General features: G+C 40.2%; 3 protein-coding genes across 4 annotated transcripts; all 3 read left to right on the top strand.

Moving 5' to 3' along the window:
* The first annotated feature begins 498 nt into the window (after positions 1-498).
* LOC139292427 (CD276 antigen homolog) lies at positions 499-4,795 on the top strand. The gene is made up of 4 exons (XM_070914763.1): positions 499-672; positions 2,734-3,051; positions 3,169-3,474; positions 3,658-4,795. Exons 1-4 carry the CDS (start codon positions 630-632, stop codon positions 3,768-3,770), a joined length of 780 nt encoding a protein of 259 aa, XP_070770864.1. The 5' UTR covers positions 499-629; the 3' UTR covers positions 3,771-4,795.
* Positions 4,796-7,687: 2,892 nt separating this feature from the next.
* On the top strand, positions 7,688-13,873 carry piga (phosphatidylinositol glycan anchor biosynthesis, class A). Of its 2 annotated transcripts, XM_070914914.1 has the most exons (7): positions 7,688-7,752; positions 8,580-9,062; positions 9,169-9,439; positions 9,743-9,875; positions 10,037-10,169; positions 11,566-11,772; positions 13,028-13,873. In XM_070914914.1, the coding sequence occupies exons 2-7, from the start codon at positions 8,616-8,618 to the stop codon at positions 13,310-13,312; spliced, it is 1,476 nt and encodes a 491-aa protein (XP_070771015.1). In that variant the 5' UTR covers positions 7,688-7,752; positions 8,580-8,615; the 3' UTR covers positions 13,313-13,873. The 2 variants fall into 2 exon arrangements, with proteins under 2 accessions (XP_070771015.1, XP_070771016.1); XM_070914915.1 differs by lacking the exon at positions 7,688-7,752 and having other exon boundaries at positions 8,713-9,062; positions 9,773-9,875.
* Positions 13,874-14,816: 943 nt separating this feature from the next.
* asb11 (ankyrin repeat and SOCS box containing 11) lies at positions 14,817-18,713 on the top strand. The gene is made up of 7 exons (XM_070914981.1): positions 14,817-14,913; positions 15,356-15,435; positions 15,566-15,673; positions 16,758-16,908; positions 16,995-17,129; positions 18,293-18,481; positions 18,589-18,713. Exons 1-7 carry the CDS (start codon positions 14,817-14,819, stop codon positions 18,711-18,713), a joined length of 885 nt encoding a protein of 294 aa, XP_070771082.1.
* Positions 18,714-19,936: the final 1,223 nt, after the last annotated feature.

Here is a 19,936-nt window from a genome sequence, read left to right as displayed (position 1 = left end):
GGTGACGGTGTGAGGCTGGATGTGTTTGGTGTTGGATGGGGGCGGGGGAGTGGGTCTGACCGTGTGTGTGTGCGCTTTCATGCCAACACATATTGAACACATATAAAACACATATTAGACCTAGACCCTCTTCACCCATTTATTTGATAAGATTGTGTACACAGAAAATCCTAATAAAATGTCTGTAGTGACGCAATACTAAACAAAATAATGTGGTATTGTCTAATAATCTGTTATAATAAAATTATTATTAAAGTAATATTCATAAATCAGCCTTTTGATCTCTGTAGGGCTCAAATTGTTAATTTTAGTTAATATTTCTATTGTCCTCAGTGGGAGGCGGACTTGGACGATACATTTATGAGGTAAGCTATTCCGGAAACGCAAAATAACTGCCGCTGTTGGACCTTTACTCAGTTTCACTTTTCCTCGCAAGACTTAAACTTGAGACAGACGTGTATGGATTGCTGAGCTGTTCTGGGCTGGGCTGGGATTTCAACCACCTATCACGCCTATCGATCTTTAAATGTAATCAAAACGATAACACGGAGCCGATTAGCATAATAATCATTCCTTCTTCGAGATCCATTCCTCAGATCCATTACTTTTCTTCCCCCGTAGAGCGCAACATGCGGACTTTCCTGGGAGTATTGATGGTGGTAATTGTCTCAGGTAAGCCTTCATATCATTCAAACCACTAAACAGTAATGTAGAGTTTGCCTCTGTCTTTTTCTCTGAAAATATAGTATATTGCAAATATTTGAATAATCACACATAAACGTCTCGTATTCACATTGCCTAATTCCATTCAAGGAGCGTTTGAGTGTTTCCTTGTGTTGCAATACTGGTAAAGTTGATATTTTAGCGTGATTGGCATGTTGCATGTTCTTATTCATTCCTGTCTGATTGATTATTTGTCTATATGTTTATCCCTGTGGAGGCGTTGATCATTACGCCTGTTAAGATTTGCCAAATATAAGCAAAGTTTTGCTGTGACAATGCCATTCCCGACTCCCCTTAATGAAGACACATGACGCAGCTCTAGTAAAAGTTCAGGCGGGTTCATCTCAAGATATTCAATGGTAAATTAAAGGACTTTCATAAAGATTTGTCAGATTTATTGAATACTTTACATAACGTTTTTGTGAACACCTGAGTAAATTCCACCAAAACGACAGCTGAAAAGATCATCTAACATATAGGCTACCTCACACTATTTAAACTGGATATTGTTCTGTACGCAATGTGTTTACCGAACCAGCAGCTGCTCTGGCAATAGCCCTACAATCAACAGATGTTTGCCACTAATGTCATATCAATGCAAGTCTTTTAGGCATCAACCACATCAATCCAGTAGACGGTATGAATATGGGGTTAAAACAACAAGGTCAGGGCTGACCTGTGGAGTAAGGTGACAAGTTGTTAATGCAACTTTACTTGAGCCATCAATCAGTTTTTCTTGTATTCAGGTGTGTATTTATTTTGGGTTAAGTTTGCACTGATTACATTTTGGTTTGTACGATTATATTGTTTAATTTCATGTTACATGTTTTGTGTTTGTCATTTAACATCTTTGGACCATGTTGGGGGGAAAAAGTGTCCTCACTTTAACAACATGTTATCCCTTGAATCGGTTTATAGAGCCATACATCAAATCAAAAAAAACAACAACCCTGAAATGAAGTGAGACAAAATAATAAATTCGTAAGTCATCAGTATCTGTGTGGTGCAATGCCTAAATCCCCAAGAGATAGGATTTTATTGTACAAATATACATTTTACAGAAGGTTAAGATTAAGGTTAGAATTCTTTATGATGAACTTGAGATACTTGAGTTTTCTACTGCACAAGGAATCGGTGAAAAAGCATATGGCAAGACTGTCCATTATTTTGCTTAATGACATCAAAACATGACTTTTCCCCTTGTTTGAAACCAAACTATTTGTTGGATATATGCAGTAATGGAGCAGTATTTAGGTCAACGTTTCTACATTGTTTATAGGGTCTCAACAACTCTCTTCGTCTGGTTTATTTCTTCATGCACTTGGAGAGAAATACAAAGTGAGAGTCTGCTGTTTCTTACTAGGAGTGGCTGCGGTGTTGTGTTTGAACAACAGAGCACAAAGGAAAGGGTCAGAATTATCAAAGTAGGTCATGTCAGTAAAATGCACAGTATTAGCAGAATGAAGAGAATTATTTATTCTTTAATATGATATGACGTCATATGATCAATTCAATATGTAAGTGGAAAGAAAGTGAAGAGGGGCAGAGGGCCACCTGACATCATAAGATGATTCAAAGTCCTCTATGCAAACATGTAAACAATGAAGATGCTATTGTTTCCAGTCACTGGCCCAGAGCTACGTGTCTGAATGCTTAAAGGAAGGTAAAATATGATGATTATTATTGTTATACAGAGAGAGTTAAGTACACTGAACTGTACACTGCTGTTAAATAAATGTATCAATATTTTCCTCTCAAACTGTAACATTTGTCAATTTGACTAAAAAGCTGAATTTGTGTTCTCAGGTTTAGTGAACATAACTCAGTTGGTTTTAAATTTAACTTACAAGCTCACTTTCGAACTAAATTCAGTTAACTCATATTTTTAAGGCAGCGGGGAAACTTAGTTGAGTGTTGTACAGTGTATGTGCTGAGAAATGTCTCTTAAAAACAAATATTTTGAAGAGAGTCTGAGAAGTGGACTAATCCAATTTACCTTTTCTACTGTAGGTGATGAGGAGACACAGGTCACAGGCGTCTTAGAGGACAGTGTCCATCTGCCATGCAACTGCTCAGAGAGAGATTTGGACAAGGAGTTTCAGTGGCAGATGGAAGAACCAAAGAAGACGCTGGTCCTCAATTACAACTCGAACACTTCAAATTTAGACGACAGATACGAGGGCAGGGCCAAAATATTTCTGAATGAGACCAAAAATAACTGCTCTGTTCTCCTAACCAACATAGCAGTGGGGGACCAGGGGAAATACAGATGCTCTTTTCACAGTCAAGACCAATACAAGGCATTCTTTGTGAATCTAAAGGTTTCTGGTGAGTTATTCATTCTATGCATGCCTACAGTATTTGATCACTCATTCATTCTCCCTTTTAATTACAGAAGTAGTAGTACAATCTTGCACAATTTTAACTTGTGTCATCTCTCACCAGCGAGCTACAATGTTTGTCAGGACTCTGCCAACAACCTGAATGGCAATTTAAGCGTAAAGGTTTTCCAGTGTGATGTAAATGGACGCTACCGAGACACTGAGATTCAGTGGAATTTGGATGGACAGCTTCTTGCAAATGCATCGACAACCAACATAATGAACACTTACACCCTGGACGCTCCTACTGGCCTCTACCATTTCCACAGCACACTAGGCACTGAACTCAACACGAACCCAGAACCTACATGTGTTGTCAAGGCCAAAGGCATTTCAACTAAAATTAGCTATGGATGCAGGCCTGTGACTGGTAACTATTTGTTTTTATTTATTTACATTGAAAGCATTACGAAATGAGCAGCAGTCATAATACAACATATCATAAAACACCTTAAAAAGTAAAATCTTGTTTAGGATGTGACCTCAAATCATGTCGTAAAACAAATCCTTCAGTTATTTACTGTGACTTATATTTACCTTCATTTAACCACAGAACCTTTCCAGGGAGGACCAAAATGTATCTGGAGATACGTCAAAATCATTCCCATTATTTTGGTGATTGTATTGTCCCTGGTCTTGTGGCGCCGTGGGAAATTCTCACAGTAAGTTTTAAGTGTTTAAGCTTGTTGAACCAGAATTGCACAACATTTACTGCAGTTGTTAAATCAAGCCGCTACCAGCTCATTGTTACTGGGCCTCTCAGGGGAAGTTCCTTGTCTTTTGTCTTTGATAAAGCAGTTTATCGAGGATAAAAGAAGTGGAGACTGACAACTCCTACTGCTAAAAGACACAAGACGAACTCCAGTGTCAAATCACTTCCCATCAAACTGTGATTGGTCATGAATGTGGCATCATGCCCACACGTAGACTGTTTACGGGCAGGTTACATCCTGTGTTCACATCACTCATGGAATGTTGTGTTTCTGACGGCCATTTTGTGAGCTTTTATGGATGTTAGCAGGCAAATGTTTATATTCTTTCTTTCAATGAAGTGACACATTTCGATGTAATCAGTTACACCTCAGTAACGAACAAAGCACAGAAAATATAGAAATCATCACACAATAAAAATAGATTGTTGGATGTGCAGAGAGACAGAGTGATGCTATTCATATTGAAATAAGTCAAGAATAACGGCAATGTTTGGGAACATTTCCTGATTGCACAATAAAGTTAAACTGATTCAGACATGTTCCCATATACTTAATGTAGGTTATCGCCACAGTGCATCATACTTCCAGTCTTCAAGTCCGTCCGTCATTACAGAAATATAGCTTAAAACTGAGCCATTTAATGAAAAAATATGAATTCTGGGTTGATACTATGCATTGTTCATACACATATTTATGGAAGGTGTATCAAATGTATGTGTCTAAGGGTGACAATCTACTGTGATTTTCTTGTGAAGGTCCTTGGACAAAGCTCTTCTTTTCTTATATTAGGGTGTGTTCAAATGTAACCTTCTTCTGTAACTGCATTTGTGGTATACTGGTTATGCTGGATGTTGTTGTTTTGCCAGAGTTCTTTCACTTTTGTAAATAACTGCACATATGTAATATATACACTGTGTTCCAAATTATTATGCATATGCTGTTTTTGTTCGTTTTTCCTAAATAGTCAATACAAATGACAGTCAGTACAATTTTTTTTAATCCTCAACAATTATATTATAATCAGGATTTTATTAAGCAAAACTTCAGATGGATGACAACAGTATTCTTTTTTAAATAACTCAAAATACAGTGTTCCAAATTATTATGCACAACAGAGTTTCAAAGCATTCAATAGTTTATAAAGAATTGAAAACGGAAATCTGTTTTTCTCAAAATAAATGCTATTTCAATCAAAAACATCTTTACAGGTCAAGTTACATATTAACATAGGAGCCCTTTTTGAATATCACCTTCACAACTCTCCCACCCATTGAACTTGTCAGTCCATGTATAGTTTCTGCCTGGATTTCTTTTGCGTATGCCAGAATTGCCTCCCTGAGGTTTGAGGTATACTGCCGCCCACCCTCATAGGTCTTCCTTTTAAGGATGCTCCACAGGTTCTCAATAGGGTTGAGGTCAGGGGATGATGGCGGCCACACCATGATTTTCTCTCCCTTTATGCCCATAGCAGCCAAGGACTCAGTGGTGTTTTTTGCAGCATGGGATGGTGCATTGTCTTACATGAAAATGATTTTACTCCGGAAGGCACGGTTCTTCTTTTTATACAATGGCAGGAAATGATCAGTTAGGAACTCCACATATTTTGCAAAGGTCATTTTGACACCTTCGGGCATCCTAAAGGGGCCTACCAGCTCACTCCCCATTATTCCAGCCCAAAACATAACTCCACCACCTCCTTGCTGACGTCGCAGCCTTGTTGGGACATGGTGGCCATCCACCAGCCATCCAGAACTCCATCCATCTGGACCATCCAGTGTAGCATGGCATTCATCAGTGAATAAAACTGTTTGAAAATTGGCTTCATGTATTTCTGAGCCCACTGCAAACGTTTCTCCTTGTGAGCATTGGTTAGGGGTAGCCGAAATACAGCTTTATACACAACTGCAAGCCTCTGAAGGATCCTGCATTGAGAGGTTCTTGGGACTCCAGAGGCACCAGCAGCTTCAAATACCTGTTTGCTGCTCAGCAGTGGCTTTTTAACAGCTGCTCTCTTAATACTATGTATTTGCTTGACAGAAATCTTCCTCAATACACCTTTATCTGAACGAACCCGTCTGCGCTCTGAATCACACACATATCTTTTCACAGTACGATGATCTCTCTTAAGTTTTCGTGAAATTTCCAGTGTTTTCATACCTTTTGCAAGGCATTGCAATATTTCCCGCTTTTCATCTGCAGGAGGATCTTTCTTTCTCCCCATATTGCATGAAACCTGTGACTTGCTTAATAATGTGGAACAACCTCCTCAAGTAGTTTCCCTTTAATTAGGCTCACCTGCCAAATTAATTGTCAAACCTGTCTGAAATTGATGTCAGTGTTTTAAACAGACAGGAGAAACAACAAGCGAAATGTTTCATTGAAAAACAAAAAAACAAATGTTTATTTAACTGAAATCCTACTTGCATAATAATTTGGAACACAGTGTAGTACATCAAGGTTTGGAGGGAACCGCCATGACAGTTTGGTGACATTCAAGAGGTATAATACCAAAGAGTGATGCCTGCGGATGATCCATACCTGGACAACCAAACAGCCAGAGACTTTTCCAAAAAAACCTTTTTATCTTTTCCAGTCTGAAAAGATGCTGAACGGGGAAACATACCATTGATCCAGATGGCCAGTCCACCGCTGGTCCCATATTCTGGGTTTGGTCGGCAGCATTGCTTCTGTAGCTGCAAACGTGAAAGACGTGGAAGAGAGGGTGACTTGTGTGACAGTGTGAATGTGTGGACTTTTCAAGGTCAACAAAGGGACAAAATGAAACATACCCTGAAAATGCTTTGCTGAGGGAAGAACAACTGAACAACCCTTTAACCCACATACCCCATTTTAGCCCTTATGTCTTTTTGTACCATTATCTTTTGTTTTTGTGTTGCTTTTGTATCATTTTGTATCCTGTTGTTATTGCCACTTGTGCTTACTTTCTGTAAATTGTTTTGATGCGTGCTGAACTGCAAGACACTTTAAAAGCTTTGTTGGCATGGCCACAGGCTACCACTGTCATTGAACAGATTTCAGGCATGTTGAGACTTGTTAATGGATCTTAAGCAGAGAACAAATTCACTTATTTTGTCTTGCTGGAGGAAATGTTGCAACATTGAGCAATATGTGCACAGTGTGTGAGGGAGAGATTAAAAAGATTTATTCATTATCTACCTGAAATCTTCTCAGACATAATTCATACATTTCCACTATTGTCAAGATTTTCAAGATAAGTTCATGATATATTATTAAGCAAAGTAATCAATGGAAAAAGCAGGTTGACAAACTGTCATGTCTCATTTCCCTTTAAAACATTTCATTTCCCTTTTTTTCTTTATTGAACCAGACAGATCTTTCAGCAGCCAGATACATGGTGCACTACGGTGTAAATAAACACTGTTCATGTTCATGTAAAATAAATAAGCAATAATAAATTTAAAAACTGTATTTAACAGTAATAGTAGTAAAAATGTAAATCCAAGAAAACGATTTTTTAAAAATATATTAAATAGACAATTAGTGGGACTCTCCAAACAACTCTTCACAATACAATAATGTACATTTTTTGCTAGCCTTACCTGTATCCTAGAGGTTAATTTCTATCCAAAAGCCATATATATTAGAGGAAGACTTACATACAGTGCTTTGTTTATGTGAAACTTACCCTGTAAAAGTACGAGATTTACAGTAAAACACAACGAATTAATGTTATATTACATTTCTTAAACGTCTTTTCCCACACAAAACAAACACACAGCAGATGGCAGTAACAGCTCTACGGTGCGTCATTGCGTGTGACGTACGGAAACACCAGGAAGTGATACGGGCGGCTAACTGGCTAGCTCGGGGCTAGCAAGTAGAAATGAATCTACATCTGAAAAATAGTCCCGTGTGTTTTCACAGCCTGGAACAAGATTGACATTTTGTTCACGGTAAGGTAATCTGGAGAAGGACACTGTCTGCTTTAATGTCAGTCAAGCGGTTAAATATGAACAAAGTTTGTTATCTTGATGCTAATGTGTAATGAAATAGATGAGGCACAAAAAACGTTAATGTAGCTTAGAAGAGTTGGCCAATAGTTACCTTACACCTTGACTATCCCACCATAGTTAAACGGATAGCGAATGCAAGTTAAAGGGACAATTCACTATAAATCATTTCTGCTGCCAAGAGAGAAGCTGCTACATCCAGTAGTGAAACAGATGCCACTATGACAGCACCAAAGGTGGGTTTTATTGGGATATAGGGGAGCTCTAAATCCTACATCATCAAAATGAGCTTATCACAGATACATTAGGTGTACATGTTGGTCAACATTAAAAATAAGAGAAGATCCTCATGATTCACCAAAAAGCACTTTTGTTAGCATGGCAGTTTGATCAGATCGGCGCTCTGGACCACTGTTTACAGTAATCTGTAATACCCGAGCATCATTTCACAGCTGAGTCGTCAGTGCTGGTGGATGTTTATATAAGACATGAGACCAAATATTGTCTGGGAACTATCATGCTATGGTGTAATCTAAAATATCTTTGAGTTTTTAAGTGTTGGTTAAACAAAAAGAGGAATGTGCTGATCTTGATGAGCATTTTTCTCAAAATGCTTTTTTTAATAAACAAATTAATTGATTTAATCGTTTCAGTACTAAATGTATGGCATTTTACTTGAAAGAATATTTTACTTATATACTAAGTACTACTTTTGTCATCAATTAATTTTCTGTTTACCAACTAACTGATGAATCAACGTATTATTTCAGCACTCGCAGGGTGCACAGCCACACAAGGAATCTACAATGGGCCAACGAAGGAGAGCGGCAGCTGTGACTAACCCTTCCTCTCAGAGTGTCACTGGAGCTCCTGCAGATGTTGCCAGGGTCCCCAGCAGGAAGCACAACATCTGCATGGTGTCTGACTTCTTTTATCCGAACATGGGAGGAGTAGAAAGTCACATTTACCAGCTTTCCCAGTGTTTGATTGAAAAGGGACACAAGGTGGTGATTGCCACCCACGCCTATGGCAGGAGGAAGGGTGTCAGGTACCTGACAAACGGACTGAAGGTCTACTACCTCCCCCTGCAGGTGATGTACAACCAGTCCACAGCCACCACCTGCTTCCACAGTCTCCCACTGCTGCGCTGTGTGTTTGTAAGGGAACGCATCACTGTGGTGCATGCACACAGCTCGTTCTCTGCCATGGGCCATGATGCACTGTTCCACGCTAAGACCATGGGCCTTAACACGGTATGTGACTTATTATGAGCCAGGTCTCACTATCACGTGATGTGTTTCTATCCCTATGCTACACATACTCTGCTGACATAACCCTAAAGAGTGTTATCATTTCCAGGTGTTCACTGACCACTCACTGTTTGGCTTTGCTGATGTGAGCTCCGTGCTGACCAACAAGCTCCTGACTGTGACGCTCTGTGACACCAACCACATTGTGTGCGTGTCATACACCAGTAAGGAGAACACGGTGCTCCGTGCAACACTCAACCCTGAGATAGTGTCCGTCATTCCCAATGCTGTTGACCCAACGGATTTCACCCCTGACCCCTCCCGGCGCCAAGACGACAGGATCACTATTGTTGTGGTCAGCCGTCTTGTGTACCGCAAAGGTACGAGGAAGCTGTTAAACATTTTAGCTTATTTGTTCATATTTCTGCTGGTCAGTGTAGGCTGTGATTTTAGGCGGCATGGCAAATAGGACACTGCCCACCTCATGTTTTACAGTGGGTGCACACTATGATAAACTTAATAAATGATATGATATGATAAAATTAGCCGATATAAATATCTGATGTCTGATATTTAAACACTCAAATATCAGTATCTGCATCAGCCACACATATTCAGTATTGGTCCAGCTATAATAAGCATTAATTAAGTATTAAGTGTTTACAGTCTCTTCCTCTGTTAAGGAATTGATCTTCTTGGTGGAATAATCCCAGAGCTCTGCCTCAAACATCCAGATCTGCATTTCCTTATTGGTGGAGAGGGACCGAAGAGAATTGTGCTGGAGGAAGTGAGAGAGAAATACCAACTGCATGACAGGTACTGCTGAGAATAGTTATGATAGGGAGGTGCCACTTAAACCTCTTTCAGGACATGGTCTCTGTAATAGCATTTCATAATGAGACCAAGGCTTGAAAGAAAAATAGTGTGTGAACGTAGTATTATTATGTGCCTTACTTCTTTGAATTGGGTCCCTGCAGGGTGCGTCTGCTGGGGGCTTTGGAGCATAAAGATGTTCGTGGAGTTCTGGTGCAGGGTCACATCTTCCTTAACACGTCTCTGACTGAAGCATTCTGCATGGCCATTGTAGAAGGAGCCAGCTGTGGACTGCAGGTTTGTTGTTATTCGTACAATAGTTCCAGGACATGTCAGGCAAAGAACCAGGTGATCTTACTGATAACACACCTTCCAGTAAATTGATCATTAAACTCACCTCATGTGTTGAACCGAACATGGTGCAATATTTCCTATATCTAAGACATACATGTGAAAGCTGCGTTTCCTGTGTTTACATTTACTTTCTGTATTCTACAGCTTTTAATAGATTTTAAGAGTAGATATACTACCTCTCTGTCTCTCCCTCCCTCCCTCTCCTCTTTCCTCCAGTCTCTCCTCTCTCTGTGTCTCACTCTCTGTTCCAGTCTCACTTCCTCAAAAATTCAAATCAGATTCACTTGACGTTGAAACAGTTATTGTTCTGTTCTGCCCCAAACATTCAGCTTAATTAATGCCACAACTCAAAGCAAACAGAACCATTTCCCAAACAGCCCATTCAACTGAATAGAGTTGGCTGGATGCAGATGAAGATATTGAAGTGTTCTTGTCACAGATTTCCTGTGGGTGTGTTCTCGTAGGTGGCCGCTCAACTCCATCTAATAGCACCGCTTTAAAAAACCTTAGCACAAAATATGGGAGAGGCAATTTAAAGTGAATTTGACATCCATGGACAGTTTGTGGCACAAAAGGAGCCATATAGAAAAAAATTACAGAAACTGTTAACAATAGTAGTTGCAAATGACAGCAGCCAGAGACTCACATGTGACAGGGGAAGTTGGGTCTGATGTGTCTCGAGAGGAAGAGAAAACAGCTTTATCAGGATATATGTAGAGTGACAATAACAGATTAATGTAATGTGATGCTAGGAGAACATGGTGCCCCATCCACTGAACTAAACATCAGTCCTATTTATATTTAAAAGTTATTTACACCTGTTGGACAGAGAAAGTTAATGATGAGAAATGTTTGTCTAGATTTGATAATCACAGTGTTCCTTGACAGCAGCTGTAAGTTTCTCTAAATCATTGGGGGCTAGGCGGTAAGAAAAGGCTCTTTTTTTGGTTCACTTCTTGGGATAACAAAGTGGCCTGTCTGCTGAGAATGGACTGTAGTGGATCCCTGTGCAGTTAGCTACAGTTAGCTGTGTGGTCAGTGCACTCTGACATCACTGTTGGGTATTTTCAGATGTAACAGAGGACACACCCAACAGTGATGCAGAAACTTTTAGCCATTAGAGGTCAATGAAGTTCTGCTTATCAGCTGTTAATTTACTCTTTTGTCGTGGTGAAGCAAGACCATTTGCTTTTTTTATATGATAGGAAAAGCACTTTAAAATCCTGAAAGTGATGCTAGAACAGATAGTTGTTCTCTCATGTTGAGAAGGATTTATACTTGTGTGTGTGTGTTTTTTATACAATAGGTGTACAAATCCAGTTTTTGTTTTATTTCTAAGGTGGTTAGCACTCGTGTGGGGGGCATTCCTGAGGTGTTACCTGAGGACTTGATTACCCTGTGTGAGCCCACCGTGCGGTCGTTGTGTGCTGGTCTGGAGACGGTCATTGCCCGGCAGCGTTCAGGGTCCGTCCCCTCCCCCGCCTCTATCCACGCTTCCGTGAAAAACCTCTACACCTGGAGAAACGTTGCAGAGAGGACTGAAAAGGTAGGTTCACCAACACCAAAACATGTTGTTTCATTCAATCGTATCCTGTTAGTACATTTGCATGTATGTTCTTGTTCCAGCATTTATTCTTTTACAGACCAAAGCTAGCAACAGCTGAAGCTTTTGTTTGGATTTTTGGATGTAAATTCAAATATGCTGATAAAATGTGGACTTACATAGTTTGGTTATTGAGAGGCTATGCTGTGCTTTGCTGTGTGTCGACATGCACTTAAGTAACTGGTTTACAGTCATCTTAAATCGTATTTCTTAAATGTCCATGTTTACTGTATCCCGACCAATACTGGATTTGTGAGGACAATACTGATATTAATATTTGGGACTTATATCAGCAGACAATGTATCAGCTGATCGTAATTTCTTACTGAACTCTGACTGTTACAATAAACACATAACAAACAAACAATCTTGATATGGACCCTTTAGATTTGTTTTTTTAAAGAACTGTGAACATTATACATACTGAGCAGGACATTAGTGTAAAATCCACTTATCAGCACTATCTGGTGGACAAACCATGTAATGGTCACACTGTTTCTTGTTACTTATTGGCCGACATATACACTGATAAAAATATAACAATAAGCTTAGACGGGCCAATACATCAGCTTGGCCAGTTAATCAGTCTAGCTCTAATGTTTACATGTAACCAGGTTTGTAATTCTAAAGACACAAAGTGTTTGTGTACAGAATATGACAACACACCTCAATCAGGGAAAGTATCGCTGTGACAGCAGAGTGGAGGGATGAAATTAAACATAATTTCACTTAAAGATGCATATTTGTATTGAAAATTATTTAATTTATTTTATTTAATTCTGACACACTCAGTAGCCTCTAGAAGTCTAAATAAGTCAGTTTCCACACATGAACAGTTGGGTTTTTGTAAAATTCAGACACTTTGACACTGTTCTCGCTATAGAACATCAACCCTCCAAAACACACACAAACACAGCATCTTGTATGACTAATACACTTACAAGAAGAAAGACTTTCAAAATATGATATGAGGTCGGAGAGCAATCTGATTACTGACCTGATGAATCTGAACATAGACACAGTAACCAGGCTACCACAGTGTGTACCACATGTTTTCTGATTTCCTTTGTAACCTGATTTCTCTGAGTAACCAGTTTTATTCTGTGCATGTAAATCCACTGATAGTTCACACAGCTGAGGCTTCAGTGATTGAGCTTCACACTGACTGATAGATGCTGGACTGTTTGTTCCCTCTCAGGTGTACGACCGAGTGGCTGGAGAGGAGGTGCTTCCCCTGGACAGACGGTTACGGAGGCTGAGGGCTCACTGTGGCCCCGTGGCTGGCTCCATCTTTGCATTTGTGGCTGTTTTAGACTTCCTCTTCCTGCTGCTTCTGCAATGGTTGGTGCCAGATCAGGTCATGGACGTCGCTGTGGACGCCAGTGGCCCTCACGGACTGTGGAGGCGGGAACCGAGCAGTAAAGTCGGAGCTCATTCTAAAAGTGCCATGAAGGGACCGGCAGAACCAGAAAGTGCATCATAGTAATCAATCTATACCTCTGCATCACTAATAGCTGCTTACATGATGTTATATGTCCTCTTCATGGTGCAAACTGACATTTGAAACATGGCTACTGAATGCTGAATGTACTCATGGGGACACCAAACATTGTTTACATTTACTTATCAAAAGGGACCTTGTGTGAAAGCCTTTTATCTAAGACTTGGAAGGAGTGTTCTTTTATATTTAATGATTGAAATGGGAATCTGTGGCACTCCTTGGGGCTTTAAAAAGCACTGATTTGTTATACACAGTATCGATTGCACTGAACAGAGGGAGGAAAAGGGCTGGATAATTGTGCACTTACTGGGAAAATAAACAGCAGTGAACTATTTTCAGTTGGATGCATACCATATTTAGACACTGTTTATGCAGAGACGTACATCAGTGCAAATAGCTTTTGTCTGATTTTGATATCATGAATACCACTCCTTTATTTGATATTTTCAGATGTTACAAATTTATATGAAACCTGGGAGTTTTTTTCAGATGATGGTGTGACTCCCAGACAATCCACTGTGGAAAATAAAGCGTACTTTCTAATGTTTTCACGTCATTTCATTCAAATTGTCTACAGCATTGTAGCAGTTTTATCCTCTAGCACATGAGCACAGTACGCCTAGGAAGACATTAGACGACTACTTTCTGAGAATTAGTTTTGCAGAAGAGATGGCTCTGTGGAATGAAGAGTGCCAGACAAAACACAGAGAAGCTGTGAAACAGGAGGTGATAGAGACGGGAAGGCATGGCTCTTCAAGGCTAACAATGAGGATTTGCATAGCGTCGTGATTGGAGGTTTGAACATTACATCATCTTGTTATATGAGTTCATGTAGAGAGAGCTGAAACTGAAAACATAGAACTTTGTTAAGTATTAAATGTGCAACATCTAAACAGATCGGTAGATATGTGTCTACATAGAGAGCTTCATTTTAGTGAGTTACAAGGAGCTGTGTTTTTGCTTTGCTGTGGACAACTCAGAACACATTTTGGAGGAAGTAGATGTGTTCTACTCTTTTATTTTAAATAATCATTACATTTAGATCCTGTAGTGAATATTTCAATCACATAACTTTTGATAGTAACGTCTACTGTGCATTTAGCTGAAAATATGTTGTCATACCAGAAGATAGTGCACCTCCACACTTCATGAAATACAGTAAACTGCTCTTGTTTCACCCAAGTATCTGCAGTATGAAACTCATCCTAGCCTGTGTTGTTGTTGTTGCCATCTGTTTGTATGCACAAGTACTTTATTCAAGGTGTATCTTCAATACAGGCCCATCCTAACAACCATTGTCATGCACATACTGTAGATTATATCCACGGACTGGGACAAGGGTGGGCGGGAGGTGGCAATGTGGGGGAGGTGGCCAAGGACCCAGATAAGAGGGGGAGGAAGGCCGACTTCAGGTTTGTGTATCCGACTGGGCGAGCTTGAGTCCTGGACAGTCGTGGAGGAGTCTGCTGTTGTTTGATTTATCATCATGGCTGCTGTTCAAACAGAGGTTTCCCTGCACTCGCAGCCTTGGCAGAGGCCCTTGTACATCTACGGGGGGTTGGCATGCAACTCACTGATGGCTGGTAAGTTTTTTTCTTTGTCTTTTTGGCCCATTCTGCCCATTTTTGTTGTGTTATGAGAGAAAGCGTCAAAGAATGGATTACATTCGTTATTACTTTCTGTGTGGTTTAGCTTTGCATGTCTTTGCATTAAGCGTTAGTTTTTGGGATCTTGAAAGTTATATTTTTGTAATGAGGATTACAGATTGGTTGAGACCTGAAAACTTTGCATGTAAAGATTGTTTACTGGGCTCTGCAGGAGCCAACAAAACCCTGTGTGTGTGTTGTTCAGTTGGTGTTTAGGGTTGGGGTGACCCTGGAAAAACCAGATAAACATGTATTCAAATGAGGTCATCTTAACATTACAATGGACAGAGTGCCAAATCAGGTGGCCATGAGCGTATCTGTGTGTTTTTCTGAATGTGGAGACCTTCCTACCTTCCTGATCTTACTCTCTGTGTCTCAGACTCCTGGTCAGACAGAACTCCTCTCCATGAAGCCGCCTACCAAGGCAGACTGCTACACCTGAGAAGCCTCATCGCTCAGGTACATTTAATACATTTAATATGGGTCTTTCTTCATATATATATATCTATATATATAGATATATATATATAGCACACACATGGTACACACATGTATCTGACAGTGTTATCCTCTCTGATCTCCTCTGCAGGGCTTTCATGTAGACACACTCAGCATGGACAGAGTCTCTCCTCTCCATGAAACTTGCCTTGGTGGCCATTATGCTTGTACCAAGTTCCTGCTGGACAGTGGTGCAAATGTAAAAACACATCATCTATTTTCAGTTTAAGGGCTTGTGTTTATGATTTAAATGATCTGGAGGAATGACTCCATTCAAGTTTTATTTTGTCATACCAGAAGTTGTTTTTACAAAAAGGACAGAGTTGGGTGTCAAACCTGAGGTCCCGGGAGAGAAACCTCAGGTTGTACATGAGTTCAAATATTTGGGAATCATATTTATAGAAACAGTTTTACTTTTAAAAACAAGTAAATAAAGCTGTGGATACAGTAAAAAAAAATCAAGCCAAGATTCTCCCTCCTTTTAAATATTGCTTGACTAGCTGGTCTCTGAAATAGTAAAACCACCCTCAAGCATACTGAGATAGTAAACAAGCAAGTGAAGGTCTTGAATGAAAAGCCAAATCACCATTATTGTCACATTTTATTAAAAACCTCAGGTTTGACACCCAAATCTGTCCTTTTTGAAAAAACAACTTCTGTTACCTTTAATAAGTTATATAAAGCCTTTTGTGACGTCACTTGAGTCAGTGTCAGTACGGTCTGAAGACTACAAGTCTGAAAATAAAAAAAAAAAGCTTACCAGACCTCTGTAACCCGCTCCTCATCTCTGCATGGGGCTAGCGGCTCAAGGTTACATTAGCTGCTGCTAGGGTTAGGGTTAGGATGACACCTGAATCTCTGACTGATCTGTCGGTGGTCGAGTTGCATTGTGGGCAATGTAGGCACCTGGTTTTGACAAGGAAGAAGAATGTGTTGAATTAAAAATATCTGTTGTTTCTCTGGCTCTCCTGCATCGATCTTGTTACTTTTCAGTGTTATAGGATGCAAAGCCGCTCTGTACTCTTGTAATAAACTCTGGTATTTTTGGTAGAAAGTTGAAAACTGGAGAAACTAACAACACCACCATGACTGATTTGATTTATTCTCCATCAGTGTCTGTACATTGTGTCAGAGTCAGAAATACTTTATTGATCCCCAGGGGGAAACTACACTTTTATGATTTGATGTATAACGTTAATCTGTCTGTTAATGTGCAGCTCTTTTGGTCGTAGCATCATTGTCTTTCCTTTCATACCCCCCCCCCCACCCCCCCCACCCCACAGGTGGAGGCTGTATCAACAGATGGCGCCACACCTCTCTTCAACTCCTGCAGCAGTGGGAGTGCTGCTTGTGTCAGGCTCATCTTGCAGCACAGTGCCTCCATCCACACCCCCTACCAGCTGGCATCACCCATCCACGAGGCCGCCAAGAAAGGTGTGTGTGTGTGTGTAAACAGGTATGAGTGTATAGACAGACATAGTCAGTGCACAGACTCTCATGCTGTGCTGTATCTCCATCAGGCCACAGAGAGTGTCTGGAGCTGCTGCTGTCGTACGGAGGTCATATCGACATGGAGCTGCCAGTGGTGGGGACGCCGCTGTATTCTGCCTGCGTGGCCCGGGCTGCAACCTGTGTAGGGGTGCTGCTACACTCAGGTAATGTAATCTGCAAACTCTGCAATGTCACAAAAAGTCAGGAACAATCACCAGTCACAGAGGGATGTTTATCCCCCTAACAGGGACATTTTATAGAGTGGAAAACTTGAACATCTAAACCCCTCAAGTTCTTTTAGTGTTGCCTTTTGTTGGTTTCATTTCTGACTTCTTCTAGTAGTAATACTTCTAATTTAATTAAGTAAAAAATATCCTAGAGAACTAAAAACAGCACAGGACATTAAGTCAAACACAGCAGTAAAAGGCGAGTTTCTCATTGCCTTGCCTACAACATGCGGACACCCAAACTCCAACAAGAACCCTTTCTCACTAAAGAAAATACATTGTCCTCTCCCTGAGCTACCATATATGTTTTCAACGAATTCTTGATTATATTATATTGAACAAGATCAAATCAATAAACAGAGCTTTTAAGAGATGGGTCATTTTCATACTGTACCGAGTAGGTAATAAGAACAGTAGACAACAAAATGACCCATGTGCCCCTGGTAGACCATTCACTCCCGTATGGGACACTATGTTAAAGGATAGTATACAAGTAGCATAAACCAAAGTAGGAAGACTGACAATTTTTTAGATTTATATAAATTATATATTATTATATATATTATGATATATATAAATTCATGAATGTAGCAGTTCTTCCATTGTGGTCACTACATGAATGTTGGCAGAAGTCAGAAGTGACAATTTTGTCATTTTTTAAGTAAAAATACAAAACATCTTCTGCTTCCAGCCTCTCAAATGTGAAGATTAGAGGCTTTTATTTGTCATACATGATAGTAACATAACCGAATATCTTTGGGTTTGGGACTGCCGGTTGTCACCCTGGGCTACGGGAAATTATTTTCACTATCTTCTGACATTTTATAGACAAAACAAAGGATTAGTAGAGAGAATATTGAAAAGGTCTTTCACAGTTCAGAGCACACATTTTTTGGATTATAGATTTGTCTAATTTGCAGAACTGTCAGACACAGCTGCAAATCATTTAAAATGATTCCTAGCTCTGCTCATAACTCTTTATTGTTTCCTAATAATTCTTACCACAGAGTGCTGGAACAAACAGTCTGCGAGGACACACGGATGGTTTTGGTGTTTTTACTTCAGCCAGGTGTTTAACCATTTCTGTTGTGCACCTGTAGGAGCAGATGTTCGAATAGGATGTGGGCAGGACAGTCCTTTACATGCTGCAGTTCGAGGCGGAGGAGTCAATGTAGTGGATCTTTTGCTGGACTTCGGGGCTGATGGGTGTTGTAAGAACGCAGAGGGAAAGACTCCTCTGGATCTGTCGCCGCCAAACAGCGCAGTTAGAAGTGCACTGCAGAAAAGAGGTATGTGACACTCACACTCATGCATGTTACACAAACACCCAAAACCAAATTTATTTATCTTCTAGAAGGCTTAACAGCTCTACCCACTATCTCACCTGCCTGTCCAGGTCCCTGCTCGCTGTCTCAGCTCTGTCGGTTACGTATTCGCAGAAGTCTGGGAAGGAGTCGTCTCCACGGAGCCTCCAGCCTCTTCCTTCCACACAGTATCAAGGACTTCCTCCTCTACCAATGAGACGTCTCTTCCCGGCTCTCATGGCTCTCTGCTTGCCACAGAGACTGATTTTTTCCCTTCACATGTGCCTTGTCACTGACAAACAAAAGACACCAACATTCATTCAGAGACTGCACTGCATCGAAGCTGGTGAAAATGTTATAGGAGGTCTCATATTGTAGCATGAACATGTTGTCTTCATGTTTCCATGATGAATTCATTCAGCAATTACGGTTATTTTTTGCATGGTTTTTCAGAGATTATCAGAGGTTATTTACTGTTTTAGCCTCAGTTGGCTCCTATTTCCCCAATTGGGGTGGAGAGCACCACCTGGTCACTATTTTGTGCTGTAGTTGTTAGCCTTAAATATTTGTATTGTGTTTTATGAACAATAATGTAGAGGAATTTGCAGCCATGTCCCCTAATGTGCAGTACTTCATGTGCAGTTTTTCAATTTCAGGGGTTTCTTTGTACACTTCCATGACTATCGTCAAAGCTAGCTATAACAGTGCTTGCTTGTGGATTAAAGGGCTACAGTAAATACCTGTATTGTTTTGAATGTCATGTTCATCCCCATATTTTGTACATATATATTATATGTTGTTGTTCTCTTTTGTAGACCACAAACATTTTTATTCATCCTGTTATCTGTTCACTGCACTTCCTACATACAATACAATACAATCCACTGAGTTTTGTAGCTGGTGTTGCTCAAGAGGAATTCATTCAAAAGGTCACATCTGCCCGAAGAAGAGACCAGAAAAATCTGGTTTGAGCTGATATAAATTGACATTTCTTCACCCTGAACAGCAAAGAAAAGCCTCAGCCCTCAGCAGAGGTTCTGAAAGAGGGATACATGTTGTGATTTGTGTGTGTGTGTGTGTGTTGATGATTTTTCTGCCGCTGGTGCCCAGATTCAGTGGTTACATGCGGTACCCGTCAGAAAATAATTCCACTTAGAACAAAATGTCCACAATCTTTCACTTATGTCACCATCATGTACATGATGACCTTTGACAGTGTTGTACACAGAGGGCACATTACATTGAAAATCTTGATGGATGTTGACATTTTCTGTGAAGCCACACTTCTTAGTGGGTTTACACTGAGGGTCCAGGTTACATACAAAGAGAAGGTCCAGTGCAATGAAATGATGAATTCCAAGAGTATCTTTTAATTGATACCTCCGCTTTGAGCTCCAGTCACTTGTGTTGCTCCATGGGAAAAGGCCAGCTATGCAGCAG

The sequence above is a fragment of the Enoplosus armatus genome, chromosome 11 (genome assembly GCF_043641665.1).
Source record: "Enoplosus armatus isolate fEnoArm2 chromosome 11, fEnoArm2.hap1, whole genome shotgun sequence".
NCBI classification, from domain to species: domain Eukaryota; kingdom Metazoa; phylum Chordata; class Actinopteri; order Centrarchiformes; family Enoplosidae; genus Enoplosus; species Enoplosus armatus.
This window is presented reverse-complemented; position numbering and strand designations above follow the sequence as displayed.